Below are 27,518 nucleotides of genomic sequence, written 5' to 3'. Positions count from 1 at the left end.
CACCCTGGGAACGCCTGGGCCACCGGGGTTCCAGCTCCCGCCTGCAGCCCTGGCCCCTGTGCGGAGGACTGTCACCTGNGGTGCCTCCCCGAGCATCTGCATTGCTGGGGCTGGTCTGGGCAGAGACGAGCAGGGCCCTGGCCTGCAGGGTGCCGGAGTGGTAAGGAGGCCAGGCAAGAAGCGAGGAGCCCAGCCCCAGGCCATGGCTATCCGCATAATCAGAGTGATGGAGAGGCCACTCTGGTTTCTTCCCATGCCCAGGGAGCCCCAGTGTGGGCAAGATTGTCATGGCCGCCGCTGCCAAGCACCTGACACCCGTCACCCTGGAGCTCGGGGGCAAGAACCCGTGCTACGTGGACGACGACTGTGACCCCCAGACCGTGGCCAACCGCGTCACCTGGTTCCGGTACTTCAACGCCGGCCAGACCTGCGTGGCCCCGGATTACGTCCTGTGCAGCCCCGAGACCCGCGAGCGCCTGCTGCCTGCCCTGCAGAACGCCATCACCCGTTTCTATGGCGACGACCCCCAGAGCTCCCCCAACCTGGGCCGCATCATCAGCCAGAAGCATTTCAAGCGGCTCCAGGGACTGCTGGGCTGTGGCCGGGTGGCCATCGGTGGCCAGAGCGACGAGAGCGAGCTCTACATCGGTGAGTCCCCTCTCCCCTGCCGCAGCCCCCTGGGCCGAGGGCCTTCCTCGCTGCAGGGGCCTCGCCTGAAAGCCGGCCTGCTCCCTGCTGGCCAGGCCTGGGTCCCCGGCCCGGTGCCTGGTTCCAGAACACGAAGGCCCCACGTCACCACAGCCCGGAGCCTGTCTCCTCACCCCAAACTCTGATCCACTGAGCCGGACCCCAGTTCCAGGGTCCGGAGGGTGGTGTAAGCTCCCGTCCTGCCATCTGTCCTGCCATCTGCAGTTCCGAGAGGCCAGGACCCAGGTCCTCAGAGCCTGGAGAGCTGGGAGGTCAGGCCAGGGGGTTCCCGGCCTGCATCCTGGGCCCCGGCCCTGCTGAATCCCCTCCCCTGGGGTGTCCCTGCTGTGGCCCTGGGCTGACTGTCGCCGTGCCCGCCCGCAGCGCCCACTGTGCTGGTGGACGTGCAGGAGACGGAGCCCGTGATGCAGGAGGAGATCTTTGGGCCCATCCTGCCCCTGGTGACCGTGAGGAGCCTGGATGAAGCCATCGACTTCATCAACCGGCGGGAGAAGCCCCTGGCCCTGTACGCCTTCTCCAACAGCTCCCAGGTGCGGCCCGGCAGGAGTGGACGGCCCCCGTCCCCTTCCAAGGCCCTGGGGGGCAGATTAGGACAGCTGTCACCTCCAGGGTGACTATGTTCCAGGCTGCCTGGTGTCACTGCCACCTGGCAGAGGGAACCTGGGTGGGGTCACAACCTGGTGGAGCCAGGCTGTCCAGCTGTCTCTCTGGCTGGGCAGTCTCCTCCTGGGGGAAGGGGTGCTCAGGGATCCCCCTTTCTCTGAACCATGTAAAGGCTCCCCACAGGGAGCAGAGCCCCAGATGGGACGGGGGACAGTGCAAGTCCCCACAGTGAGAGCCGGGCTGGTTGCTGTGGGCGGATGCACTTTGCTACCATGTCCTAACGGTGCCGCCACGCCTCACATTCACGGTCACGGTCCCGGTCACAGGCACGCGCCTCTCGCTGCTTTGGGGGCTTCCTCATTTCTGCACCCTTCTGGGATGCTCGGTGGAGGGTGGTGGTGGGAGGCCCGGAGACGTCCTCTGAGTGCGGGGCTCGAGCCTCTCCCTGAGCCGCGCCCTCCCTGCAGGTGGTGAACCAGGTCCTGGAGGGGACCAGCAGCGGCAGCTTCGGTGGCAACGAAGGCTTCATCTACATGACTCTGCCATCCCTGCCCCTGGGTGGAGTGGGTGCGTTCCTGCCTCCTGCCCTCCTGTCCCCACCTGCTCAAGTCGCCCCATCACTGCTCACCCTGGGCCTCCAAGGCCTCGGTTTCCCCATCTGTGAATGGTCCCTAAGGGTGGCCTGGCTCTCTGAGCTCCCTGCCAGCTGTGGGCCTCTGGCCGGGGTGGTGGCAGCCCCTGGGCTGGAGGGGACGCCCGGCCTCACGCCCACCTCCTCCGCCCCTGCAGGCCACAGCGGGATGGGCAGGTACCACGGGAAGTTCTCCTTCGACACCTTCTCGCACCACCGCGCCTGCCTGCTGGCCCCCTCGGGCCTGGAGAGGCCCAACGGGATCCGCTACCCGCCCTACGGCCACTGGAGGCAGAAGCTGATACGGTGGGCCCTGGACTCGCAGAGCTGCACCCTTCTCTGAGCCCTGCCCACCTCCAGCACCCACCCACCCTGCATTCTGCTGCCCACCCTGGGCTGCCGGCCGCTACCCACAGGCCAGGGGTCCCTGAAAGGCAGGTGACCAGTCCGAGGCGTGAGGACCCCACTGCTGGGGCTCTCTCTGAACACACCTCTGGACGGCTGGCCAGTCGCTTTCTGTCCCAAAGTCCCTCTGCACCCTCTGACTGGAGGGGTCTGGGGTCTCCCCGAGGCCGGGCAGACGCTGGAGCTGATGAGGGCTTCAGTGAGATCCATAAAGGTGGCTCTGACCCCCCTCCAGGGTCCAGAGTGTGAGTGTGCTGAACTGCCGTCCTGCCATCTGCTGTCCCCCGAGGCAGGATCCCAGAATCTAGGAACCCTCCCGGCTCACTGCCCCGGGGCTGCTTCCTCCCGAGCAGCACCCCAGCCCTCAGGGGGCCACAGGGCCCAGAGAGAGGCCCCCAGTCCCTTCTGGGGGCTTTAGGACGAGTCCGTGGGAGCTGCCACCCTGGGAGCATGTGTGAACAGCCACACACACACACACACACACACACACACACACACACGCATCTGGGTCTCGGATGTCACCCTCAGGAGTCATATGCCACCCAGGAAGCTGGTGGGGAAGGACAACCAGGGTCCTTCTCTGATGCCCGTTTCCCAGGCCTGGACCCGCCCTGCGCACCACTGCCCCTGGCTAGAAGAGAGCCCCACCCCATGTCCCTAGCAGGAGCTGAAGCCCAGAGAGGGCATCAGCTCTCTCCAGATCACACAGCCTCTTGAGGTCTGGGGGGGTCAGAACCAGGGGAAGGGCCCTCCCCTTCCTGGGCTCCCAGGTGTAGCTCAGCAGGCTGCCTCCACACACTCAACTGGGTGCCATTTCTGAGAGCTCCTGCATCAGATTCCAGCCCCCCCCACACATTCTATAAATACCCACCGAAATGGGGAAGTTAGACCGCAGCTAAGGGAAGTGAAAATTCCTAGCACTCCCTGCCCTTGCCCTTTGCAGAGCTGGGGACCCAGCATCTCCTGGTAGGGAGCACTTTGGTCTCCAGACAGAGAAGGGTTGGCTTCCAAACAGCCAGGTTCCCTGCATAGCCCCTTTCTTCCTGTGAGATCCTACATGCGTCAGCAGGATCCCAGCAGCCTGGGGAGGCCTTTAGGATGAAGACCAAGACTTTGCACTCATAACAGGTCCCAGAGACCCCTGCCCAAAGCATTAGCAGGGCCTGGGAGGGAGGGAGGCAGGTTTGTCTGCTGGCTCCTTCCACCACTGCCTGTCACCTGCAGGGGTGGCTCGGCATAGTCATTCCACCTCCTAGAGCCTCCTAGGCTGCCCTCCAGGGGTATAGCCAAGGAAGGGTTAGTGGCCCTCCCAGAGGTCCTCAGGGAGATCTCTGCTGAGGCCCAGGTCCCAGCACGGTGGCTCCTGGAGGAGCTTTTACACCTTTACCACCCTCTGGTGACCCCAGCAACATGCAGGCACTAGCCAAGGTCCCACATCCTTGGGGGTAGAGGGAGGAGAGTGAGGGCAGCCAGGCCACACAGGAATTGAGTCTGAGCTGAGTGGCCTCGGAGGGTCAGCCTAGGGGGCTGGCCACCAGGGTTGTGGGCTGGCCTCCATCCGATGTGGCAAAGGCCTGGGAACTGATGCCTGGGGAAGGTCCCCTCAAACACCACCTGGCATACAAGAGGCCACAGGGGACCCGTCTGGACGGTTTACTGCCTGAGTTCTGCTTCTCTCCTCGGTGACTCTGGACTCTCCTTGTGTCCTGCCCGCAGAGCTGGGTGGAAGAAACCGGCCCTGGGGCTGGGTGAGGGGACTTCACCTTTGTCCCCCGACATGTGTGAGTGGGTGGGAGGGTCAATTCCCCCCACAGTCAACAGGCGACTCCGTTGCGTTGTCTGGAAATAACTAGAATACTGGTGAAGCACCGAGGTCTTCTTTTCAAGCATCAAAGAGCCATAAAACCAGACTCCCCTGGGAGCCAATCCTTTGGGATGGGGTGACCTTGGAGTGACCCTGGTCCTATAGGAGTGCAAGGAGTGACCTGCTCTGAGCTAGTGGAGGCAAGGGGACTCTTACTTGGGTGGCCAGCAGGGTGCGTGCCTCCATAGAGACTTTCAGTGGCCAGGTGTGAGCCTTAATGAAGGTGCCCATCCAGATGGACTTAGCCCCGGTGAGCCAGTGGCTCCTGGGTTGGACCCAGGCCCGTCCACCCATGGCTGGACACCTGGCACGCGGCAGTCTGCAAAGCCCAATCTTCTCTGGTCGACATCCAGGTCTTAGGGAACCTCTGCAAATAAGTCCCCAAGGCCGTGCCCAGCCCCTGAGTGACCCTTGGGGTCAGAAGATGGACAGAAGGCAAAGACAGGAACCCGCCTGCAAGACAGAGACCCAGTGGGCTGTGGCGGTTGGGCGGGGCGGCGGTGGGAGGAGACCAGGGCAACCTTTGGCTGCAGGGACCTGCCCATCCCCCACAGCCCTGCTGGCCGGCCGACAGGAGCGCTTCCTGCTTGGAAATCTCCAGGCCCACAATCAGCCCGCGTCCAGCAGGCAGGTGCCGCAGGCAGGTGCCCAGCCCGGGGCCAGGAAGCCCAGACCCACACCAGCAGGTAGGTAGCGGCCTCCCAAAGTTCGGCACCAGCTCAGAGGCCACACGAGGCGCAGGAGGCCCTAGGGGTCCCCTGGAGCCCGGCTGCTCCCTGAGGCTGGCTCAGCTTTCCTGTCTGTACAATGGGGGCAGAGTCCTCCTGCTGTCGGGATGCGCCCAAAAGCCTGGCCTCTCTCTCAGCTTAGGGCAGGAACTTCCCAGGCCGGGTGCCACCGTCACGGAGCCCTTCTGTGCTCCACCACACAGGGATGTGCTCCGTGCCGGTGCCCCAGGCGCCCCTGCGCCGTGTGGCCGTGACCGGCGGCACCCATGGCAATGAGCTGTCCGGCGTCTACCTGGCCAGGCACTGGCTGCGGGACCCCAGGGAGCTGCGGAGACCCAGCTTCTCTGCCACGCCCGTGCTGGCTAACCCTGCGGCTGCGGCCGCCTGCCGCCGCTATGTGGACCGTGACCTCAACCGCACCTTCACGGACACCTTACTCGTGTGAGTGCCCTGGCCTGGCCGCCAGCGAGGCCCTGCACCACAGCCCCACCGCCCCTCCCTCCGCCACCAGCAGGGCCTGCTCCTGCCTCCCCGCTGGTCCCCCTCTGCCTACGCTGCCTCCTCCTCTCTTTTCAGTTTAGAGAAATCCTGATCCATGTCACCTCCTCCAGGAAGCCCTTCCTGATGGCCAGTTTCCCTCAGATCAGCCTCAGGTCCCGTCCACCAGCTTTGTGCTTGTGCACGCCCTCCTCCTGTGGGCCTCACTGGGTCCCAGCTCCAGGGAGGCTCTGGACCCCTCGGGCAAGAGGATGGGGAAGAAGACCAGGGGGGTGGCCTTAGCTTACTGTGGGACATGGAGCAAGAACTCAACCACAGCCCAGGAGGCTAAATGCAGGGGCTGGGGCTGCACAGAGCACAGAGCCTGGCCAAGAGAGTCAGGGAAGGCTTCCTGGAGGAGGTGATGTCTCCACCAAGCCCCAGAGGTAGGCAGTTGGCCAGGTGAGAGGAGGAGGCAGGGGTTTTCAGTGGAGGGCCATGCAAGGACACAGGCCTCGTGGTGGCACCAGCATGGTGCTGGGGAAGTGTGGCCCAAGTGACAGCATGAGGCAGGTGGGGGCGGGGCCAGGCAGAGCTTGCCCTTCATGGGGAAGGGGGAGCCAACGAGGGCTAGGAGCAGGGGCAGGCCTGAGCCACGCTGAGGCTCTCCTGCCGGCAGCCTGAGACGTGGGGGCCGGTGCCCATTCCCGCCCCACAGCTCCAGGGCCACTCCGAATGACCCACACGAACTGACGAGAGCTCGGGAGCTGGACCAGCTGCTGGGGCCCAAGGCCTCTGGCTCCGACCGGGCCTTTGACTTTGTCCTCGACCTGCACAACACCACCGCCAACATGGGCACCTGCCTCCTGGTGGATGGCGCCCACAACACCTTTGCCCTGCACCTGTCCCGCCACCTACAGGTAGCCCTAGCCGCTGGCCACAGACCCCAGAGGCCGGGGGGTGGGCAGAGGGAGCAGAGGGGACAGTGTGGGCTCTTCTTGGCCCCTTTCTCCCAGCCAGGTTTCCCTTGGGGGCCTGCCACCAGCAGGCACTCCAGGACCTCTGGGACCCCAGCCCCTCCGGAGTGCAGAGGGAGGCTGCCAGCCAGGGAGGCTGGCCAGGGAGGCCGGAGTCCGGTTCCTTCTGCACACTTCCCTCCTCGCCTGTTTCCTTTCCCACCCAGCTGCAGTTCCCCGAGGTGCCCTGCCAGGTGCTCCTGACCCGGCCACCGCAGTCCGCGAGGGAGAGCTTCAGCCTGGACTCTGTGGCCAAGAACGGAATGAGTGGGCCGAGGGCTCCGGGAAGTGGGCGGGGCCGGGCCGAGGGGCGGGGCTCCGGGAGTTGGGGGGGGGCCTGGGGGCGCAGCCCGCGGGGACACCTGCCCGACCCCCGCCTCGGGTCCCCAGCTGTGGAGCTGGGCCCGCAGCCCCAGGGCGTGCTGCGCGCTGACATCTTCTCCAGGATGAGAGCCCTGGTGGCCTCCGCTCTGGACTTCATGGAGCTCTTCAACCAGGGTGAGAAGCCCCAGGCGCTGGCGGGGACCTGAGGTCAGGGGACCCGTCCAGCGGGGTCGGAGCGGGCGGCTCTCACCCCCAGCCTCCGCCAGGCGCGGCCTTCCCTGCCTTCGAGATGGAAGTCTATAGAAACCTGGGCGGCGAGGACTTCCCGCGCACCCAGGACGGGGACCTGGCCGGCATGGTGCACCCGCAGCTGCAGGTGAGAGGTGCGCGGGAGGCTGGGGGCCACGGCCTTGGGGGTGGAGAGAAACCGGACCCCCGCAGGGTCCCCAGCACCGCATCACCCGGAGCTGGACAGCGGCTGGCTGCAGTCGCCACCCCGCCCCTTCTGTTTCCTCTGGAACCTCCACACTCAGGCCTGGCCCTTGGGGCCACAGCGATCCTCAACTGTGGGCAGAGGGAGGGAGGCTGTGGCCACCCGCTGCGCCTGCGCAGAGGTGCAAATACGGACGGAGCCCTGCCTTGCAACGCCTGTGAGCAGGCTGACCAGTGCCCCTCTCCAAGCCTCCTTTGTGAATGTTCCTGAATCCAGCAATCCGGTGTCTGCTCCTGGTAGAGGGGCCAGTTGCTGCTCGGCTCACAGGGTCACTGTGGAACCGGGTCTCGTGCGGTCCACGGCCCTTGTACCCTGCAGCTTTGTTTTGAGGTGCTATTTTACTTGTAAAGACATTCGGGTGGAGGCCGACCTGGCCGTGTTGAGGTCAGATCCGCCTTGCAGATTTTCAGTGATAGCATTTAGTACCATCACCTGCCACGACATTTCCCTAAAGGACAGACAGCATATGGGAACCTGTCCTGCAAGACTCCTGGCTAGTGGCATCTCCGCCATGTCAACTTGTGTAAATATACCCTATAACATTCCCATGATGACCAAATCAACTAATGTCACCTCTCTTGGAACTAACCCCATCATTAAGTGGCACCTGACCATATTATATTGTACTTACTGTGTGCCAAATATGTTTTCAGCACTATTAACCCACTGAATTTAGATCTCAGAATGATAGGGGGAGATATTATAATCTCCGTTTTACAGATGAGAAGCCTAGGAATAGAGAGGTTAAGGAACGTACTCTAGGTCACATAGCTAACAAGGATTTGAACTCAGACTTTGAACACTGACATGTCTGTGCCCATAACCACTAGGCAACACTTCCATAATGACAACCATCTTTTCAAGGTGACTGATATCTCCATTTCTACTCACAGAACAGTTGGCATGTCACCAGGTACATGTCACATGGATGGAGGAAGTGAAGGGTGAGTGGGGCAAGGCTCTGAGGGGAATCTCTTGAGTGTCACCAGCTGGCCTTGGCTCTCCTCCAGGACAGGGACTATGAGCCTCTGCAGCCAGGTGCACCCATCTTCCAGAAGTTCAGTGGTGAGGATGTGCTGTACGAGGGGGACTCCACTGTGTACCCAGTGTTCATCAACGAGGCGGCCTACTATGAGAAGCACGTTGCCTTCCTCCGGACCGAGAAGCTCATGATTTCTGTGCCCCCACTGCCACCGCTGTCACCCACCCCCACGCAGGTTCTCTAACCCAAGCCACACTGCGGGCCTCACCATCCATCCGAGCAAGAAATGTCCAGGGCCCCGCCATCTGTCTGAGCAATAAATGTCCAGGGCCCATGGTTGGTGTCCTCTGTCCTCCGCAGCCCCTCTCTGGCTGAGGAGGTGGATGGAGGAGGGGAGAGCTGACCACAGGGTCCCAGGAGGTCTGGCAGTGTAGCTGTGGCTGTGCTGTGTGTCCTGCGGCCAGTGGTGGCTGTCTCTGTCCACATTGTCCACACACCTGGGGGAAGATCCAATAGTACAGAGAAGAACCTGGAGGGGGACTGTCCTGGCGCCAGCCCCCAGCAGTTCTGTGGCTGGAGGGTGGTCTGGGGGGAGCAGAGACACAAGCTGCACACTCATTCCCTGTCTGTGCACACACGTGTGCGTGTCTGGCAGTGTAGCTGTGGCTATGCTGTGTGTCCTGGGGCCGGTGGTGGCCAGTGGTGCCACCTGGAGTGTGTGTGTTTCCAGGAGCCCAGGACTTTGGGCGTTCCTCTGAGGGGTCTGTCCATGGCTGGGCGCAGAGCCCACATGTGCATTTGCCAGTGTGTGGTCATCGGTGACTCTCAAGAGTCGAGCTGGGGTCAGGGACACCCAGAACAGCTGTCCAGCTGTGGAGGCACCAGGGAGTCCTAGCAGGGAGCCCAAGGAGGCTCCCCTCCACCGCCTCCACCATCCCCAGGGGTCATCGGGATCCAGCGCTGGGTCGCTGAGTCCCGACACAGGTCCCCTTCAGGGCGGTCACAGCGGCACAGACAGGGCAGGACAGGGCGGCCTGGCGGGAGTGCCACCGGCCCACAGCCACTCAACCGGACAGGGGCGTGGCTGGAGGGGCCGCTGGAGCCCAGCGCCGAGCTCTCCTGCCCCCGCCTGGCCCATCCGTCTCCCCGCGGCCACGGCTGCCACGCTGCCTCCTGGTATTGAGCGGCCAGATGAGAAGGTGTGAAAGACACGAGGGCGCCAGGGACAGGCTGGCAGGCGAGATGGATGAGGGGCAGGGGCCAGCGGGCGCCTGGGGCGGAAGGGCAGCCAGCGGGTGCCTTCTGTGCGCAGGCGGTGTCTGCGGGAAGCCCCAGCGCTCAGGCGTGCGTGTGTGCGGGGGCGGGGGGGGTGCGCGTGCCCGTGTGGGGGCGGGGTGTTTCCAACACACAGGTCACAGTTGTGCACACCATCAGGAGCCCGCAGAGCCCCAGGCGGGCCACTCCTGGGCGTCTAGGCTGAAGGAAGCCTGGGCCGGGACGACCCCCGCCCTCTCCATCACCCCCCACACTGGGAGCCTGGGACAGGGTGGCACAGCCACACTTCATTGGGTGGCCCTGGAGGCCAGTGGGACCCTCCACCTTGCACAGAGCCCTCCTCCCGCGGGGCTGTGGGGCGATGGGTGCTCTTCCCTTCACAGCCCTGGGCCCTTGTGGCCCTGCACGCTGGGATGTGGGACACAGGGGACTGAGCCAGCGCCCATCCCTGAGCTGCAGGGAGAAGAGGGTCCGCAGGGGCAGGATCAGAGAGAAGCAGCCCCTCCCACCCCTGTCTCCTGTGCCTGGTGCTTCTTTTTAGGGTGGGGCTTCCTCAGCCAGACATCATAGGCCAGACTCTGGGAGGAGCTGTGGGGTCCCAGCGCTGCCTGGGGGCTCCAGCCCAGAGTGGACTGACCCAGGGCAGCCAGGCGCGGACTCCGTGGCCCAAGAGCATCTCGGCCAAGGCACAGGGATCAGCTCAGGGGAAGCCGCTGCTCTACCTCCCTCTGGGACCCTGCAGTCCCCAAGTGCTGGCCTCTGAATGCCTGGCCCAGGACAGGCCAGGACTGCCTGGAGAAGGGGTCAAGCCAACAGAGATGGACTTCTAGGCAGAACGGACACCCACTCAAAGGTCTGTGCCCAGGGCAGCCTCAGAGACTCCACTTGTACTCATCAGGACTATAGGGACCATCACCAAGGGTACTGTCCCCTGCTCCAGGTGGGGAAGGCCTGCTGCCCCCAGGCTGGGCTGGGCTGTCCCGGGTGGAAGACATGATTCCCTGAGGTCAGTTAGGAAGAGTGAGGTACAAGGACCGCCAGGGACCTGCCAGTGTCCCCTGGCTCCTGAGGCCATCCGTCATGAGGACCCAACCTTCCTCCCACCAGGCTGGGGGCTCGGTGTCGCCACACTCTGTCGCTGCCCCTTGCGGTTCCTGCTCAGGCCCCTCCCTGACTTCACACCAGCAGGCCCTGCCAGGGGCCCAGGGCCGGGGTCTGGGTCCTAAGGGGGGGCACCACTTTTGCCATCAATCCTCATCTCCTGCCACCACTGTTCCCTCCCAGTCTCCCCAAGGCCCCGTGGGGCCTCTGGGGACACAGAGCCTGTCCTCAAGTTGGGCTCCCCACTCCCACCTGCACCTGGGCCTATTGATCAGGAATGGCTGGAGGCTCTTGGCTGGGGGAGGGAGGGAGCCAGGGAGGAGGACTGGGAGGGAGGGGGCTTCGTGACGTCAGAGCCTTCCCACTGCCCCCTCCTGCACGCACCCGCCCCTGGAGCTGGACCAGCCCCGCCAGTGGCCCAGCCTCAGACACTGCAGTAGGAGGGTGGCCTGGAGAGGGACCCTGCAGACCCCCGAGCCAGGGTCTCACCTGCAGAGACCAGGTGCACAGCAGCAGGGGAGAACCTCACCAGGAGACGAGGACAGACTGCACCGAGGACCGTGTGTGCCCAAGCCGAGCTGCAGTGCTGGGCAGACAAGCAGACCTGGGGCAGCGGGCGACCCACCCGGCAGGCAGGGCCCCTTGGGTGGCAGCTACAGCCCAGCCCCAGCTGAGGTTTCTTCAGGAAGTGGACATCTGGGCCATCCCCATGGCAGGTAGGGCATGGGCCACCAGGGTGGCCGATGGGTGGGTCAGGCTCCAGGGTGAGTGAGGCAGGGCTGATGGCTGGAGCCTACAATGTGCCAGTTTTTTTGTTTTTTTTTTTTTGGTGGGGGGGAGGCAAGGGCACAAAGCTGCTTCTGGGAGATGCCAGCCTCATATGTGACCTGTATGTCCCTTGCCATCTCTGGACCTCAGCCCCGACCTGGAGCAAGACTCCTCTAACTTCCCTTCCAGACCTGGCACTCTGTGCCTCTGGGAAAGGTGTGGCTTCTAGAAGATGGAGCACATTCCCCTCCCGGAGTTCCTGGAAAAGCTGAGGGGAACACAGTGACTGGGGTGGGCAGGGTGAGCCTGGAGGAGGCTTGGGGCCAGTGCCACCTGCATGGCCCCCAGGCCCAGGGAAGCCATGAGCCCCTCCCCTGGGACCGTCGCCAAGACCCTGGGGGCTGGCAGGGGCCACCTGCCCAGGCAGAGCAGCTGAGCCACAGGCAGTGGCCCCTTGATGACCTGGCCCTGGGTGGTAGGGGACGTCAACCCATCCAATCTTCCTGTCCCTTCCGGAGACCCTTGCACCCTCCAGGCTGAGAGCCCCAGGGGCCTCTGTTTGTACCCTGCAGAGCTCCAGCTTCCTCCCACCAAACCACTCCCAGCCCCTAACCCCCGGAACCACCGCTCAACTTTTTGTCTCTATGAATTCCACCTCTCGGGTGCTGACCTCTCGGGTGCCTCTCGCGAGCAGAAGCATACAGTCCCTCCCGGTTGCAGCAAGTGTCAGAAGGTCTTCCCCCCTCATTTTTTTTTTGTACTGAGAACTGAACCCAGCAGTGCTCTCCCACTGAGCTCCATCCCCCACACTTTTATTTTTTATTTTGAGACAAGGTCATGCTAAATTGCTGAAGCTGGCCTTGAACTTGTGATCCTCCTGCCTCAGCCTCCTGAGTTCTGGGATTATAGTCACGCACCATGCTGTCCTTCCCTTTTAAGGCTGGATAACATTCCGTTGCATGTCTATACCACATTTCATCTGTGCCTTCATCTGTCAGAGAAAACTTGGGTCATTTCTACCTTTTGGCTACTGTAAATAAATGCTGCTATGAACATGGATGTACACATACCTTTGTTTGGGTTCCTCCTTCTAACTTTTTAGGGTATAGATCCAAAAGTGGATCATATGGTATTTGTTTTACATTTTATATTCTCACCAGCTGTATACAAGGACTCCATTCTGCAAATGCTCACCATTACTTGTTAACCCCTGGGTTCCTTTCTTCTTCTTAATGAGGGTTAATTGATGTCTTATGATTAGCATTTTATTTTAATGGGGGTGGGGGTGGCAAGGCTTTTGGCCAAGGCTTACCCAGGATTGCAGATCAAAAGATAGCGTGTGTGGGGAAAAGTAAAGGGTCCAGAGCAGAAGGTCTCAGAATGGGCTTTTGGAGGCAGGCTGTGGGGGTTTCAAGGCTGGCCTGAGTAATTCATGGAGGATGGGTTCTTGCTCAGCTCTGCCCTCCTTAAGCAGCACCAGGCACAGGGTGTCCAGAGCGTGGAGAGCCCCAGCTGCTCCCTGCGACCTCGATGCACATCATGTATAACAGGGGGTGTTTGTGAAGGGGCCGCTGTGTGCCAGGCCCTGTGTGTGTCCTCCCAATCCTCACATCAGCCCTGGGGGCAGGTCTTAAGAACCCCTTGTGACAGGTATGGAACCTAAGGCTGGAGGTGAGACAACTGCCCGAGCTCTCAGCCACAGGGTCATTTAAAAGTTCCCTGGGGAACCCCGTGTGGTAGTGCAGGTCTTAATTCCAGCAACTCGGGAGGCTGAGGCAGGAGGACCGCAAGTTCAAAGCAATTTAGCAAGGCCCTGAGCAACTTAGTGAGACCCTTTCTCAAAATAGAATATTAAAAGGGCTGGGGATGTAGCTCAATGGCTAAGGGCCCCTGGGCTCAATCCCTAGTATGTATGTGTTTATTAAAAGAAAAAATCCCTGGGGAGGCTGAGCATGGTGGCATGTTCCTGTAATCCCAGCAACTTGGGAGGCTGAGGCAGGAGGACTGATCCCAAGTTTAAGGCTGGCCTTGGCAATTTAAGAAACTGTCTAAAAATAAAACATAAAAAGGGCTGGGGGTGTAACTCAGTGGTACAGCACCCCTGAGTTCAATCCCCAATACCAAAAAAAAAAAAAAAAAAAAAACCCCACTTCCCCGGGGAGCAAGTCGGGTCCTGTCTATCTCCGCTCTCCAGGAGCTTCTGGGGAAAAGATCTTAAGTGAACATTTACTTTGCGAGTGATGCTGACCAGGTGACACTGGAACACAGGCCCGGCAGGCAGGGGGCCTTGCTCCAGTTAGAGGCACATGGGTGCAGCCTGAGGAGGAGGGCTCCTGGGGGCATGGCCGGGGGTGGAGGCCGCCTGGGGCCCATGCCTCTGTCCTCTCTCCCCAGCCTTCCTGTCTGCTGGCCTCAGCGTCCTTGCACCCTCGGAAACCTACCCGCTGCCAGTGACCAGCTCCAGTTGGGAGCCCCGCCTGGGGGCGCCGTTTCCACAGGGCCCTGGCACTAGCTCCTCTGCAGAGGCCCACGCCGTGGCTGAGCCCACTGGGCAGGGACCCAAGAACCCACGTGTGTCCAGCGTGATGGTTCAGCTGGAGATGAAACCCCTGTGGGAAGAATTCAACCAGCTGGGCACCGAGATGATTGTCACCAAGGCGGGCAGGTGTGGGCATGGGCGGCAGGGCAGGGCAGGGCCAGGGATGGGGGTCGCGTCGGGCTGCTGAGCACCTCCTTTCCGCAGGAGGATGTTCCCCACCTTCCAGGTGAAGATCCTGGGCATGGACACATTGGCCGACTACGCCCTGCTCATGGACTTCATCCCGCTGGACAACAAGAGATACAGGTGTGGGGCCAGCTCCGGGAGCAGTACAGATCTAGGGTGCTGAGGCCAGGAATCAGACCTGTGCCCTGGGCATGGTGGCCATGCCTGTAATCTCATCAACTCTGGAGGCTGCGGCAGGAGGATAACAGGTTTGAGGCCAGCCTCAGCAACTTAGCAAGACCCTGTCTCCAAATAAAAGATTAAAATGGGCTGGGAACGAAACTCAGTGGTAGAGCACCCCGGGGTCAATTCCCAGGACGAGGGGAAAATGAAAACCTAAAGGGCAAACAGGCCGATGGTGGGAGGGGGCCCAGATCAGTGGGCTAACCTGGGGGCAGGCACAGTGGTCTAGCCCAGGACAGCAAGGGTTATCTTGACTCCTACGGACCAGGTACAGCCATGGAGAACTGAGGACCAAGAGGCCTCGTTGGCAGGGGTGTGCTCAGCAATAGCCCCGGGGCCCACCAGTCTCGCTGGCGTGGGGTCATCCTTCACCACCTCACCCTGCTCCCCAGGTACGCCTTCCACAGCTCAGCCTGGCTGGTGGCGGGCAAGGCTGACCCGGCCACGCCTGGCCGCGTGCACTTCCATCCGGACTCACCAGCCAAGGGCGCCCAGTGGATGCGTCAGATCGTGTCCTTTGACAAGCTCAAGCTGACCAACAACCTGCTGGACGACAATGGCCATGTGAGGTCCAGGCTGCAGTGGGGAGGGACTGAGCCAGGTGTCGGGGGCTGGGCCTCCACTGTGACAAAGCCTGGAGAGCCAGGGCTGGTGGCACTTTTGGTGCCCTGTGGGCTTGGTGCCCAGCACCCTGCCCACTCATGATGGCCACTTGGTGGGGCCCCGGAAGGCACAAAGGACTGTCCAGACACTATCCCAACAGAGGAGCGGGGGAGATGTGGAAGGCCTGGCATAGTGATTGACACTTTATGAGACAAAGATTTCCCACCTTCCCCAGGCTCAAGTCCTGAGGCTGCAGACAGATGGGAGGCCAAGAACCCAGCAGACACTGGAGAGGTCACAGATAGTGATAAATGACAAAGAGCAAAAGGAAACAGGAAGGGTGCAGAGACAGAGGCTGAAGAGGTGATACGCGAACAGCGACCTGAAGGAAGTGGGGGAGGGATGGAGACTAAACATTCAGATTGGCGGTTGTAGGCCAGAGGACAGCACATGCAAAGGCCCTGAGGCCAGAGGATGTCAGGTGACTTGGGGGGCTTCCAGGGACTCCCTGCGTGGCTAGAGAGGAGCAAGGAGGGGAAGTGAAAAAAGAGACCTGTGGTTGGGGCTGGTTGCATAGGGCCAGGCCCCCCATGAAGAGGACTCTGGCTTTCCTTCTCTGTGGGAGTCTCAAGGTCTGGAACAGGAGCTAAAGGATGGGTCCTGCCAGAGCTGCTGCATGGAGAATGGGCAGAGGCACCCGAAGCACTCAGGGGAAAGATGACAGTGGCTGGCTGGGTGGGAGGACGGGTCACCTTCTGGATGGTTCTGCAGGCAGTTCGAGGGGTCAGATGTGGGGCAAAAGAGGGACACTTAAATACAAAGGGCCCTGGAACCTAGGACTGCAGGCTCTCTCAAGAAAGAGGGAGGCGGCTGAGGGGTCCTGGCGGAGGGCTGGGGGCTCCGGGGTCGCGGCGCCCAGCCCCCCCCAACCTCCCACAGATCATCCTCAACTCCATGCACCGCTACCAGCCGCGATTCCACGTGGTCTTCGTGGACCCGCGGAAGGACAGCGAGCGCTACGCCCAGGAGAACTTCAAGTCCTTCGTCTTCACAGAGACCCAGTTCACGGCGGTGACGGCCTACCAGAACCACCGGGTACGGGCCCGCCTCCCAGGGCGGACACTGAGGCCTGAGCCCTGCGCCCCCCCCTCCCCGCCCTTCGTCCACAGGCGTCCACCCCAGAAATCCCCCTGCCTCCTGTTCCCTGGCTCCCGAGTTCCCGGGCCAAAGGGCCTGGGACCTGCGGGCCTCCGGACTGGGGTCCCTGGAGGGCGGGGTGACGGGGCGTGGGCCCCACAGCCCGGGCAGCCCCTGACTGCACCTTCTCCTCCGTAGATCACCCAGCTGAAGATCGCCAGCAACCCTTTTGCCAAGGGCTTCAGAGAGAGTGACCCGGACTCCTGGTACTGTCTGGCCTCTGCCACCCACTCAGCGGCCCCGCCCCCTCCCCTCCCGCTCCAGGCATCTCCTGGGGCCTCCCCTGGTGCCGGTCTCAGGGTCGCAGGCCTGGGTCCTTCAACTCCGGTCCCCATTCCTGCTTGCCCCATCTTCAGGCCTGTGGCCCCAGGGCCCCTGCTCAGTACCCCAGCCCGGAGTCGCAGCAGCCTCAGTCCCTGCCTGCTGGCAGGCGCCACAGAGCAGGAGAAAGGTGAGGTCTCCAGGAAGGGACTTGCTCAGCAAATCTGCTGGGCCCCTGTGTGACACCAAGGGGGAGGCTAAGTTTCCTAAGATGACATGAGGTGCAGGGCAGGGAGAACAGGGTGGGGAACATGGTGCAAGAGCAGAGACAGGGGGTGCCAGGCAGGCTTCCTGGAGGGGGTGGTTCTCAAGCCAGGACTGGGAAAGATTTCAGTCCTGGGTGGGAGGAGTGGGGAAGAAATTTCAGGCAGAAAAGAAAGCAAGGGCAGAGGCCGAGATAGGCCAAGGCAGGCAGGAAGGAGGAGAGGGCGGGCGTGGATGAGGACTGAGAGTGTAAGGGAAGGCCTGGGATCCGCTCGCACCATTTTGCTCCCTCAGACCCCAACAAAGCTTCAGCCTCCACCTCCAGGACCCATGACCGTCTCCACCATCAGCTGCTGCCCTCTCCTGAAGCCCTGCTGGCCCCGGCCACCTATAGGCCCCTCACTTACCAGGGCCTGTACCCTGGGGCCCCAAGCCATCTTGGGATTCCAAGGACCCGACCAGCACCATACCCTCTCCCCAACATCCGGGCTAATGGAGATCAGGGCACCCTGACCCTCCCAACTGGGCTGGGGCTGCTGTCCCCAACCGCTGCACACCTGGGACCTGGCCAGGACTCTCAGTGATGGCAGAAGCCTTCTACCCTGGACCTTCACCCATGTGAGAGTGTCTCCACCCTACCCCCTGCAGCCCCTCCTGTGCAGAGGCCCCTCTCCACAGAGAGCAGGGTGGCTGGAAGCCCTGTCACAGCCAGGCTGGGACCTGCCAGGCTTGGAACCAGTCTTCCTCCTTCCCACCCCAACAATCTAGAATCTTGACCCCTTCAGCCTTGGGGGTAATTCCCCCAAACTCTTCTCTCACCTCTCTCTTCCTCCACCATTAAACCATTAAACTATTTGGCATGGGTACAGCACTTGTGTCCTCAAGGGTCAAGGTGGAGGGACTCAGGAACTACCAGGCATGACAGCCCCCTATCAACTCAGTAGGCACCCCAAAGCTCAGTCCAGTGGCTTCCACATCCCTGGGAGTGCAGTGATGGTAAAGGTGGGGACACCATCGAGTCACAGAAGAACTGCACTTAGCCCTGTGAAGAGGGCCCAGGGTCCTACTCCCTGCTTTATCCCCAGAGGAGAACCAAAACTGTGGCTCAGAGAGGCAATGGACCTGCTCAGAGTTACACAGCAAACATTGCCAACATCTGCCATTCCACATTTAAAGTCTGTGTGCAAGGCTGGTATGGCCTGGTCCTCGAGGGACCGGGGTCTGGTGAGGGGTGCAGAACCACGATAGGCAGTGGCCATAAAGGCCCCGTAGGGATGGGGGTAGCGATCTGGTGATCAATCAAGACTCAAGACAGGAAGGGAGGGATAAGACCCCTGTCATCTTGGAGCTGAAGTCCAGTCTGATGGAACAGAGAGCAGGACAAGAGTGGGTACAGGGTGAGCTACACATGGGCCCCTGACTCATCTGCAATCCTGGAGCTCTTTCTGTGAGCCCTTCAAGGGAGATATAGACACCGCTGGGGCGAAGGACACTGGACCCGACTCCAAACTCCCTGACCCCGAGGTAGTAAGAGCTGCGTCAGCTCCGATGGGTCTGGAACACACTCCTGCGCTCTCTGGGCGCCTTCTCAGCAGACCACGCCCACGCCCGCCCCACCCGGAAGCCCCGCCACTTAACCACGCCTTTCCGGTCACGCCCCATCTGGAGGCAATGGCACCTGCCTGAGGCCTCGCCCCCGTCCTGCGCTAAAGAGCTTCTGCCCAGGCTCCGCCCCTGGTGGGAATTAAGGACACCCTGAGGTCAATGAAAGCACCATGGGGCCACCACAGGCAGAATTCTGTGTCTGAGCCCCAGGATCTTCTCGCCCCTGATGGCAGACCCTCATACCCTATCCTGACTGATCGGGGCTCTCTCCCTTACCTATATTGATCAGGGAGGTAAACTGGCTTCTCCAGGTCATGTGGCTAGGGACAGAAGCAGATGTCTAGGTGGGCTACTAGCCTTATGTCACGGCCCACTCCCCCACCCCTCCATGGCCCCCAGAACATAAGAACCAGACTCCCTGTGCCTGTTAAGTTTCCCAGGCGGCAAGTGTGACCCTGCTGACCAGGATGTGGTGCACACAGCCTTGCGGGAAACCCAGGAGGAACTGGGCCTGGCTGTGTCGGAGGAGCAAGTGTGGGGCATCCTACAGCCTGTGCACGACACGGTGAGCCATCAGGCCCGAATTTACCCTCACCCTGTCACCCACTCTGTGCCCACCCTGGACAGGGAGCCAGAATCCCAGGGTCACAGCTTCCTGCAGGCGTAGGGTATGGAGTAGTAAGCCAGCAACTGCCTGGGAGTCACCATTCCATCCCCACACAACCCTTGGGGCCCCATGTGAAGGAACAGGTTGGGGGGAGGCTTCACAGGATGGGCAGGGACTGAGCTGGGCCTGAATGACAAGTGGGAGATTTGAGATTTAAGGTTATAAAGGTGGCAGGTGGACTAAGTGGGGGTAGGGAAGCAGTCTGCCAAGGCATGACCAGGCCTAGTGCACTTGGCGCCCCGAGACAGTCAGCAGGAGCCCCTGGACCTGGTCATGCCCACCAAAGGCCTATGGATGGCAAGACAGGTCCTCCTCCCTGACTCAGCTCCTGACCCCAGAGCCCCACCCAGGCCATGCCTCCCCTGACGCCTATCCTTCTCCCATCCTAGAGAAAGGCCACAGTGGTGCCGGTGCTTGCCAGTGTGGGCCCATTGGACCTGCAGAGCCTCAAGCCCAACCCTGAGGAGGTAAATGGGGGACTCAGGGGCGGGCTGTCCCCTGGGGGAGGCTGCAGCGGCCAGCCCTCCCTCCACCCTCTCTCTGCCTCCCGCTCACAGGTAGATGAGGTGTTTGTGCTGCCCCTGGCACACCTGCTGCAGACACAGAATCAGGGCTATACTCACTTCTGCCAGGATGGCCACTTCCGTTACACACTGCCCGTCTTCCTCCACGGACCACACCGAATCTGGGGGCTTACAGCTGTTGTCACCGATTTCACCCTGCAGCTGCTGGCCCCTGGCGCCTACCAGCCCCGCCTGATCAGCCCGGAGCTGCACCCCGGCTGAAGGCCTGGCGCTCAGTCACTCCCGCCTTCCTGCGAGGCCCTCTAGGACTGAATAAAGGGTCTTTGACAGCTCTGTTCCTGCCTCTTCTGTGTGGAGGCCCTGACTTTGGGCATGCCCCTGAGGCCACTGGAAGGGCTCCTCAGTCCAGTCGCACTGTCCCCATGTAGGGATCAGTTCCTGTGTGCCAGGTGTGTGGAGCCATTTCATTTCGCCCTCAACAGTCCTCTGGCTGATGAGATTGGAGCTGGGGTGGGGGGATGGATTCCTTGCTCCAGCCTCCGAAGGCTGGGACAGGAGTGTCAGGCTGCTGTGCTGTGCATGCCCCCCCACACCTCCTGTTCCCTGTGCCTGGCTCACCCCTGTTGGGCTTTGGGAGTCCAGAGAGGAATGTGGAGGCCCCTCTCCCTGGATGTCACTGTGCAGTTCCAACTTGCTGAGACCCTGCTGCAGGCCAGGTGTTGTGTGGAGGCCATGTCTGTGCTTCAGCCAGAACCTGCCCTGTCCTTCAGAGGTGGTCACATGGATAACAGTGGGACTGTACCTTAGTCAATAATAGTGGAATTAAACATCAATTATGTAGACCAGGATTCTGTAAGAGAGTGAGGGCTAGACAATCTGAACTTTGCATGGTGGAATAGGAGGAATTCTTGGGCAGTACCAGGACAAGTAATAGAAAACTCCATTCACTAGCTAACTCTTCCTGAAGCGGACTGGTGATCACACACTCCCGAAATAACTAGCTTCAGGTATGGCTGGGTCTAGGGGTTCAGGGTCTCTCCCTTTCTCTTTTAAACTGTGCAGGGGCTGTCTCTAGTCCAGAAACATAAGAGATGAAAGGGCAACAGCTTCCTATCAAAAGAAAACACCTCTCGCAGGGTGCAGTGCACTCGCCTGTAATCACGAGTTCAAAGCCAGCCTCAGCAAAAGCGAGGCACTTAGCAACTCAGTGAGACCCTGTCTCTAAATTAAATATAAAACAGGGCTGGGGATGTGGCTCTGTAGTTGAGCACCCCTGAGTTCAATCCCCAGTAGCTCCTCCACCTCCACAAAAAATAAATAAAGAAAAAAAAAAAAACACCTCTCCTGGCTGTCTAACTCAGGATTGCACTTGATTAGCCTCCCTGGTCACATGCCCTTTCCTGACCCCAGCACATGGCATGTAGGATTTAAAGTTTATGGATTGACAGGGCTAGGGGTGAATCCCCTGCACTAAAAGTAGAGAAGGGTGGCCCTTAAAGAACACCTGAGGGGCACATCATTTAGACTCAGCTCTAAGACCTGAAGAGGTGAGACTACTAGAACACACACAGAGGAATCACTCCAGACGTTGGTCTGGGCGATGATTTCTTTTATAGGACCCCAAAAGCTCGGGCAGCAGAACCAAAGATAGACAAATGGGATGACACCAAACCAAACGCTGCACAGCAAAGGAGAAAATCAACAGTGAAGAAACACCGGGAGAAAATGTGGGTGAGCCAGACGTTTGGTAAGGGGCTAAGGTTCAAACTCTACAGCAAGAAAACAAACAGCCCAATCCAAAAACAAGACGTTCTTAAAAGAAGACATTGCAATGGATGTAGGGAAAAAATATTCAACATTCTAAGCACCAGGGACATGCAAGTCAAAACCACAATGAGATCTTACCTCAACCTGTTAAAATGGCAATTTTTAAAAACATTTATTTTTTAGTTGTAGTGGGGCACAATACTTTTATTTTTTTATTTTTTATGTGATGCTGAGGATCAACTCCAGGGCCTCGCACGCACTAGGCTAGTGCTCTACCGCTGAGCCACAGCCTCAGCCCTAAAATGGCGATTTTTTAAAAATGAAAGAGGGCTGGGGCTGCAGTTCTGTGGCAGGGCACTTGCCTAACGTGTGTGAGGCCCTAGGTTCCCTCCCTAGCACTGCAAAAAAATAAAAAATAAAAAAAATAAAACCCCAAACAAACCACAAAAGAAGAGTCTGGAGCAAGTGCAGAAAAGAAAACCATTAAATACTCTGGGTGGGACCATAACTAATATGTATAGCCATGTTGGAAAACAGTATGAAGGTTCCTTGGAAACCAAAGGGAACTACCATATGACTTAGCACCCCGCTTCCAGGTACATACCCAAAGAAATCAAAACTGGTCTGTCAAAAAGATACCTGCCCGGGCTGGGATTGTGGCTCAGCTGTAGAGCGCTTATGTAGCACGGGCGGGACCCGGGTTTGATTCTCAGCACCACATAAAAATAAAGGCATTGTGTTGTGTCCATCTACAAAAAAAGATTCTCCCTCCCTCCCTTCTCTCCTCTCTCTCCCCCTCTCCTCTCTCTCCTCTCCTCNCTTTCCCTCTCCCTCTCTCCTTTAAAAAAAAAAAAAGATGCGTGCCCCCCTATTCACTGCCAATAGCCAGAACATGGAATCAACCTAATGAATGGATAAAGAAGATGTGTTACATACACACATGGAGTATTTTTCAGCTTTAACAGAGGCAATTCTGTCATTTGCACCAACACAGATGAAGCTGGAGGGTGTTATGATAAGCCAAATAAGCCAGGCAAAGAAGAGCATGACACCAACTCACTTTTATATGGAACCCAAGAAAACTGAGCAGGGTCTGGTGGCTCAGGACTTGGGAGGCTGAGGCAGGAGAACTGCAGTTCCAAGGCCAGCTTGGGAAATGTTGTTTGACCCTGTCTCAAAATAAAAAAATTAAAAAGTATTGGGACGTAGTTATAACAAGACATCCATTGAACCCCATAAATATCTACAATTGTTATTTCTTGGTTAAAAATTAAGAGACCAGGGGCTAAATGTGTGGCTCAGTGGTAGAACATTTGCCTGGCATATGTGAGACCCTGGGTTCTATCCTCAGCACCACATATAAATAGATAAATAAATAAAATAAAAGATCCATTGAAAAAATACGTGTGTGTATATGGGGGTGGGATTGTGGCTCGGTGCTAGAGTGCTTGCCTCAGATGTGTGAGTCACTGGGTTCAATTCTCAGCACCGTATATAAATAAATGAATAAAATAAAGGTCCATCAACCCTACAAAAATATTTTTAAAAAAGAAAAAAAATGTGTGTGTGTATATGTGTGTATATATATATATATATATATATATATATATATATATAAAATTTTATACATATATATACACACACACATATATATATACAATTACATACATATACATATAATTTTTTTAAAAGATTAAAAGATCACCAGGAGAGGGATGCTGGGCAGTTAAAGCCAGGGAGTCAGGTAGGCAGGGGGCTAGGTCAAAGGTCAGTTCAGGCAGAAGGTGCTGCTGGGCAATGCAGGGAGGTGAAGGGACGAAGAGCAGGTGGAGAAGGGAAGGGGGCGGCTCACCACATAGAGGGCCACCATGGGATTAAGGAGCGCCTCCTTGGTGAGGAGACAAGGGACACCCTCAAGGATGGGTTAGGATTGTATTCCCAGCCAGGAGAGCGGGTAGAGGGGTGTCCAAGTGACCTTGAGCTGGCCACCTCAAGGGGTCTAAATAGCAGGGCATGCTCCCCTGCACCCCGCTCCCCACATAAGCCCCCATCCCACCTTCCCATGTGCCCCCTCTCCACCCCGCAGGGTCTGCCCCCCAGGGCTCCCTCCTCCCCACCTGACCCTGCCTTCTCACCTCCCTCCTCCTCTCCTGCAGCCCTCACTTCCCATGCTCCTCCGCCACCCCTTTCCTCACCTCCGGCCCTCCAGCCTCCTCACCCGAGAGCGGGACCGCCTGACCCTGGTAAAAATAACTCCTTTGACAGCGTGTGAACAGAGGGGCAGCGGGAGGGGAAGCTGAGCCCCAGCACTAGGGAGGGGCCCTTGGGGGGTGAGGGCGGGAGGTGCCGGCTCCTGATTCTGAGTCTTTCTCCTGCTCTGTCACACCCCTGCCCAGACGGTCACCTCTGCCGTCCCAAGCGCACCCAGCGCCCGGTGGAGCAGCTCTAGGTTGGTAAGGAGCCCTGCGGGCTGCCTCCCGACACGCCCGTGCGCCCCCAACTCGCCCCGACCCTCCAGGCTGGAGACCTTGACCTCAGGACCCCCGCTCTGCCCTAGAACGCCCCTGATGGCCTCAGCGATGCCTCCTCGCTCCGTCTCGGTGGCTGGGTGCGTTCCCCCAGTCCCCAGTCCGTCAGGGTCGCTCTGAGCCGGTCCGCATGTCCGAGCCCCCATGGAGGGCACGGCGCCCCCGGGCCGGCGGCGGCCGCCGAGGGTGAGCATGCAGGAGCACATGGCCATCGATGTGAGCCCCGGCCCCATCCCGCCCATCCGCCGCATTTCCGACTACTTCCCGCACTTCTACGCGTTTGCTGAGCCCGCGCTGCACACTCGTGACCAGCGCGCTCCGGCCATCCTTTCTGCACCCCCGCCACAGCCTGACCCAGAGCCACCGGGAGACTCGGACGACAGCAGTGAGTGTGTGTGTGGGGGGCAAGGGGGTACCCCCAGGATGGTTTGGGGTGTCCCTAGCATTCCCGTGGAGGGGCCAGGCAGAAGGCACCGTGCCGTGGAGAGTGGGCAGGTGAGCCGAGCTGGCTGCTGACCCTACCTGCCACCTGCCGTAGCTGCGCTGGGCACCCTCGAGTTCACACTTCTCTTTGATGCGGACAACAGCGCCCTGCACTGCACTGCCCATCGCGCCCAGGTGAGGATGGGGGCGGGGTCCCTGGGACAGGGGGCGGGGCCACAGGCTTACCCCACATCCACTTTCTGTTCCCAGGGTCTCAAGCCACCGGCCTCAGGTTCTGTTGACACCTACGTCAAAGCCAATCTGCTGCCAGGGGCCAGCAAGGTGAGGGCAAGACCCAGGTCTCTACTGCTGCTCTCTGGCAGGTCCAACCCAGGGCACCCACCTGGCCCCAATTCGTCCCAATCCCCAGGACTTAGACCTCAGTTGCTGGGATCAAGGAGGCAGGGCAGGGGGCCAGGGAAGGTTTCTGACCCACCCCACCTGGTATCCAGGCCAGCCAGCTTCGGACCCACACCGTTCGGGGTACAAGGGGACCTGTCTGGGAGGAGACACTCACCTACCATGGCTTCACCCGCCAGGATGCTGGGCGCAAGACCCTGCGGTGAGAATCCCTGGGCCACCTGGGGCAGGGTAGGGGGATGGGGTTTGACTGGCCAGGTTTGATACTGGCGGCCACCAGGCTGTGTGTGTGTGAAGACCCTCGGCTGCGGCGACGGCGGCGGGCACCACCCCTGGGGGAGCTGCGGGTGCCCCTGAGGAAACTGGTGCCCAACCGAGCCAGGAGCTTCAACATCTGCCTGGAGAAGCGGAGGCTGGTGAGGGGCCAGGGAGCCCAGGGTGGCGCTGCAGGGGACAGCGGCCTTGTGATGGGGTTGCTGGAGAGGGAGGAGCAGGGAGGGGCACCTGAGCAGTGTCCTGCTGAGGTAACTGGGCCCTGCTTTTCCAGACCAAGAGGCCCAAGAGCCTGGACACAGCCCGGGGCATGTCCCTGTATGAGGAGGTGAGATTGCTGAACGGAGGAGGGATGGGATGGGCAGGCCTGGAGGCCCAGGCTGCAGTGGGTCAGGCAGGACGTGGGTGGAGTGGGCAGGGGTCCTAGCCTAGGTGGGCTTGGAGGAATTTGCAGCCACCTCTCACAAGCTCTGTGAGCCCTTATAACTCTGGGGAAGCCCGTGGCTGGGCAGGCTGGGGGGCACTCTCTGGCCATGGCAGCATGGGAACCCTGGGGCAAACCAGAAGCCCCTGAGGGCACAGCCAGACACAGACCTGGCAACTTTTAGGTAGAGGCGGAAAGCTGGAGGTGGAAGGGCTGGGCAAGGTGGGGGAGAGAACAGGCTCTGCCACCAGGGTCAGCATGGGTGCCATCCTGTGGCTGGTTGTCATTGACAGGCCCTTGTTAGGAGGCAGCAAAGGTAACCAGTGGGCTTCTTCGACCCCACCTGAGACCACAGACCTGGCCAGAACCCTTATGGCCCTGCAGGGGAAGGCATCCCTAAGGCCTAGGGTGGGCCCTCCACCCACTCCTCTGGGAACAAAAGGGCCTGGCGCCCTGCCCCCTAGTGGAGACACGAGTGGCTGCAGTTGTGGATTAATTACACCCAGGTGGTGGTGGTGGACATCACCAAGCACCCTGCCATACCCACCTCCTGTCCCAGGACCAATGTACAACACCACAGCGCCCAGTGGCTGCTCACCAAGCACTCCGGTGTTACTGAGAACTGCCTGTGACGTGGTGGCTGGGTGTCCTGCAGTCATTCTACTCAAAGCATAGGAGGAGACACTTTCTGGCATCCTCCAAGCTGTGGGCACCAGGGTCCCGTAGTATGGCAAAGGACATTATTCCCAGAGAAGTAATGGATGGGACAAAGAGGATAGGTTTTGAAACTGAAGAGATCTGTTGGTCCCTGGGTACAGAACAGTCTTCCAAAGGTGCCCCTGTGGCACCAGGCTGGTCCTATAGGCAGTGGTTATGGGCACTTGCTGAAGGCCACACAGGAAGCTCCTGTCATGTTTGTGGCACTCAAGAGACCATTATTATCTACCTCCCCTCCATGACAAAGATGAGCTGAATGGACCATCAAGCCCCTTTCCTCCAGCCCTGGAGGGCACAGCTGACCCATAAGGTCCTTTCTAGGGTACCAGATGAATGGCTATTTAGGGAGATTGCCATAAAATTAAATTGAATTGGCCCAATTTCTCTGCAGCCAGTTTGAGCCTCCTCTTGGGGCCTGGACACTGGTGGGGTGGTAGACTTTGGGCTGGATGGGGTTTGACCAAAGCCTTTACCTGCAGGAGCAGGCAGAGGCCGAGATGGCTGGGGAGGAACGTGGGCGCATCCTGCTGTCCCTGTGCTATAGCTCCCAGAGGGGGGGCCTGCTGGTGGGCATTCTGCGCTGTGCCCACCTGGCCCCCATGGATGCCAATGGCTACTCTGACCCCTTTGTCCGCCTGTGAGTGAATTGGTAGATGGGTGGGCAGGCAGGGCAAGGTGGCAGTTCCTCACCTCTCCAGGGACACACCTGACCTGCCCATCTCCTCAGTTTCCTGCATCCAAACTTGGGGAAGAAATCTAAATACAAGACCAGTGTTCGGAGGAAGACCCTGAACCCCGAGTTCAATGAGGTGAGCCAGGGCTAAGCAGGGCCCAGCCACACTTGGCCTTGACTGCTGAGCTACCCTGGCCTGGACCTGTTTCTGAGATTCGCCTGCTCCCTCCTGCCCCTTTCCCTGCAGGAATTCTTCTATGCAGGCCCCAGAGAGGAGCTGGCCCAGAAGACACTGCTGGTGTCTGTGTGGGACTATGACCTGGGCACGGCAGATGACTTCATCGGTGAGCAGGAATGTGGGGCACTGGGGGGAGCCCTATGGGCTCCTGCCAACCCTGATCCGTGTCCCTGGTAGGTGGGGTGCAGTTGAGCAGCCAGGCCAGCGGGGAGCAACTACGCCACTGGTGTGAGTGCCTGGGTCACACAGACCACCGGCTGGAGCTGTGGCACCCGCTGGACGGTGTGCCCCACCAGCTTGGCGACAAGCCAGTACAGGATCCTGCTTGCAGACCTGCCCCACAGTGGCCAGGACACCCCTGAAGCTGGGAGGATCCAGGGGACTGCCCCACCTGCTGTACCCATTCCCTTGACCCAGGGACGTTTCCTATCCCCTTTCACATTCACCCCACCACAAAGCCAAAATAAACATCTTCTGACCACACCAGATCTGTCTTCTCTGGTCACGCACCCCACCTCCCCTGCCATCACCTTACGGGGCAGACAGATGCCGTTCTCCTGTCTCCCACTTTCCAGAGGCCTTTGCCAAACCAGGCTCCCAGTCCCCACCACA

General features: G+C 59.9%; 5 protein-coding genes across 18 annotated transcripts; all 5 read left to right on the top strand.

The window, feature by feature from the left end:
* The first annotated feature begins 231 nt into the window (after window positions 1-231).
* LOC107157016 (aldehyde dehydrogenase family 3 member B2-like) lies at window positions 232-2,541 on the top strand. The gene is made up of 4 exons (XM_015503236.2): window positions 232-648; window positions 1,072-1,238; window positions 1,779-1,878; window positions 2,101-2,541. The coding sequence occupies exons 1-4, from the start codon at window positions 288-290 to the stop codon at window positions 2,283-2,285; spliced, it is 813 nt and encodes a 270-aa protein (XP_015358722.1). The 5' UTR covers window positions 232-287; the 3' UTR covers window positions 2,286-2,541.
* Window positions 2,542-4,579: 2,038 nt separating this feature from the next.
* Acy3 (aminoacylase 3) lies at window positions 4,580-8,565 on the top strand. Of its 7 annotated transcripts, none has more exons than XM_015503232.2 (8): window positions 4,580-4,897; window positions 5,143-5,380; window positions 6,135-6,336; window positions 6,600-6,699; window positions 6,823-6,930; window positions 7,023-7,132; window positions 8,114-8,162; window positions 8,260-8,408. In XM_015503232.2, exons 1-8 carry the CDS (start codon window positions 4,636-4,638, stop codon window positions 8,271-8,273), a joined length of 1,083 nt encoding a protein of 360 aa, XP_015358718.1. In that variant the 5' UTR covers window positions 4,580-4,635; the 3' UTR covers window positions 8,274-8,408. The 7 variants fall into 7 exon arrangements, with proteins under 7 accessions (XP_015358718.1, XP_015358719.1, XP_015358716.1 ...); XM_015503230.2 differs by having other exon boundaries at window positions 4,586-4,897; window positions 8,143-8,162; window positions 8,260-8,565; XM_048807754.1 differs by having other exon boundaries at window positions 4,587-4,897; window positions 7,023-7,139; window positions 8,143-8,162; window positions 8,260-8,565.
* Window positions 8,566-13,027: 4,462 nt separating this feature from the next.
* Tbx10 (T-box transcription factor 10) lies at window positions 13,028-17,471 on the top strand. The gene is made up of 8 exons (XM_048807607.1): window positions 13,028-13,046; window positions 13,770-14,040; window positions 14,119-14,220; window positions 14,715-14,886; window positions 15,865-16,020; window positions 16,261-16,328; window positions 16,479-16,573; window positions 16,942-17,471. The coding sequence occupies exons 1-8, from the start codon at window positions 13,028-13,030 to the stop codon at window positions 17,229-17,231; spliced, it is 1,173 nt and encodes a 390-aa protein (XP_048663564.1). The 3' UTR covers window positions 17,232-17,471.
* Window positions 17,472-17,565: 94 nt separating this feature from the next.
* Window positions 17,566-19,776, top strand: Nudt8 (nudix hydrolase 8). The gene is made up of 5 exons (XM_048807606.1): window positions 17,566-17,643; window positions 17,733-17,871; window positions 18,660-18,817; window positions 19,309-19,386; window positions 19,477-19,776. The coding sequence occupies exons 1-5, from the start codon at window positions 17,566-17,568 to the stop codon at window positions 19,702-19,704; spliced, it is 681 nt and encodes a 226-aa protein (XP_048663563.1). The 3' UTR covers window positions 19,705-19,776.
* Window positions 19,777-21,056: 1,280 nt separating this feature from the next.
* On the top strand, window positions 21,057-27,392 carry LOC107157015 (double C2-like domain-containing protein gamma). 8 transcript variants are annotated; one of them, XM_048807746.1, is made up of 13 exons: window positions 21,057-21,170; window positions 23,367-23,453; window positions 23,607-23,659; window positions 23,768-24,123; window positions 24,277-24,356; window positions 24,432-24,503; window positions 24,674-24,783; window positions 24,862-24,997; window positions 25,129-25,182; window positions 26,475-26,632; window positions 26,723-26,804; window positions 26,916-27,012; window positions 27,084-27,392. In XM_048807746.1, exons 4-13 carry the CDS (start codon window positions 23,883-23,885, stop codon window positions 27,266-27,268), a joined length of 1,215 nt encoding a protein of 404 aa, XP_048663703.1. In that variant the 5' UTR covers window positions 21,057-21,170; window positions 23,367-23,453; window positions 23,607-23,659; window positions 23,768-23,882; the 3' UTR covers window positions 27,269-27,392. The 8 variants fall into 8 exon arrangements, with proteins under 8 accessions (XP_048663703.1, XP_048663706.1, XP_048663709.1 ...); XM_015503235.2 differs by having other exon boundaries at window positions 21,076-21,174; XM_048807745.1 differs by having other exon boundaries at window positions 21,076-21,174; window positions 23,607-23,663.
* Window positions 27,393-27,518: the final 126 nt, after the last annotated feature.

The sequence above is a fragment of the Marmota marmota genome, unplaced genomic scaffold, assembly GCF_001458135.2.
Source record: "Marmota marmota marmota unplaced genomic scaffold, marMar, whole genome shotgun sequence".
NCBI classification, from domain to species: Eukaryota; Metazoa; Chordata; class Mammalia; order Rodentia; family Sciuridae; genus Marmota; species Marmota marmota.
The sequence above is the reverse complement of the archived record's forward strand: the minus strand, read 5'-3'. Positions and strand labels throughout refer to the sequence as shown.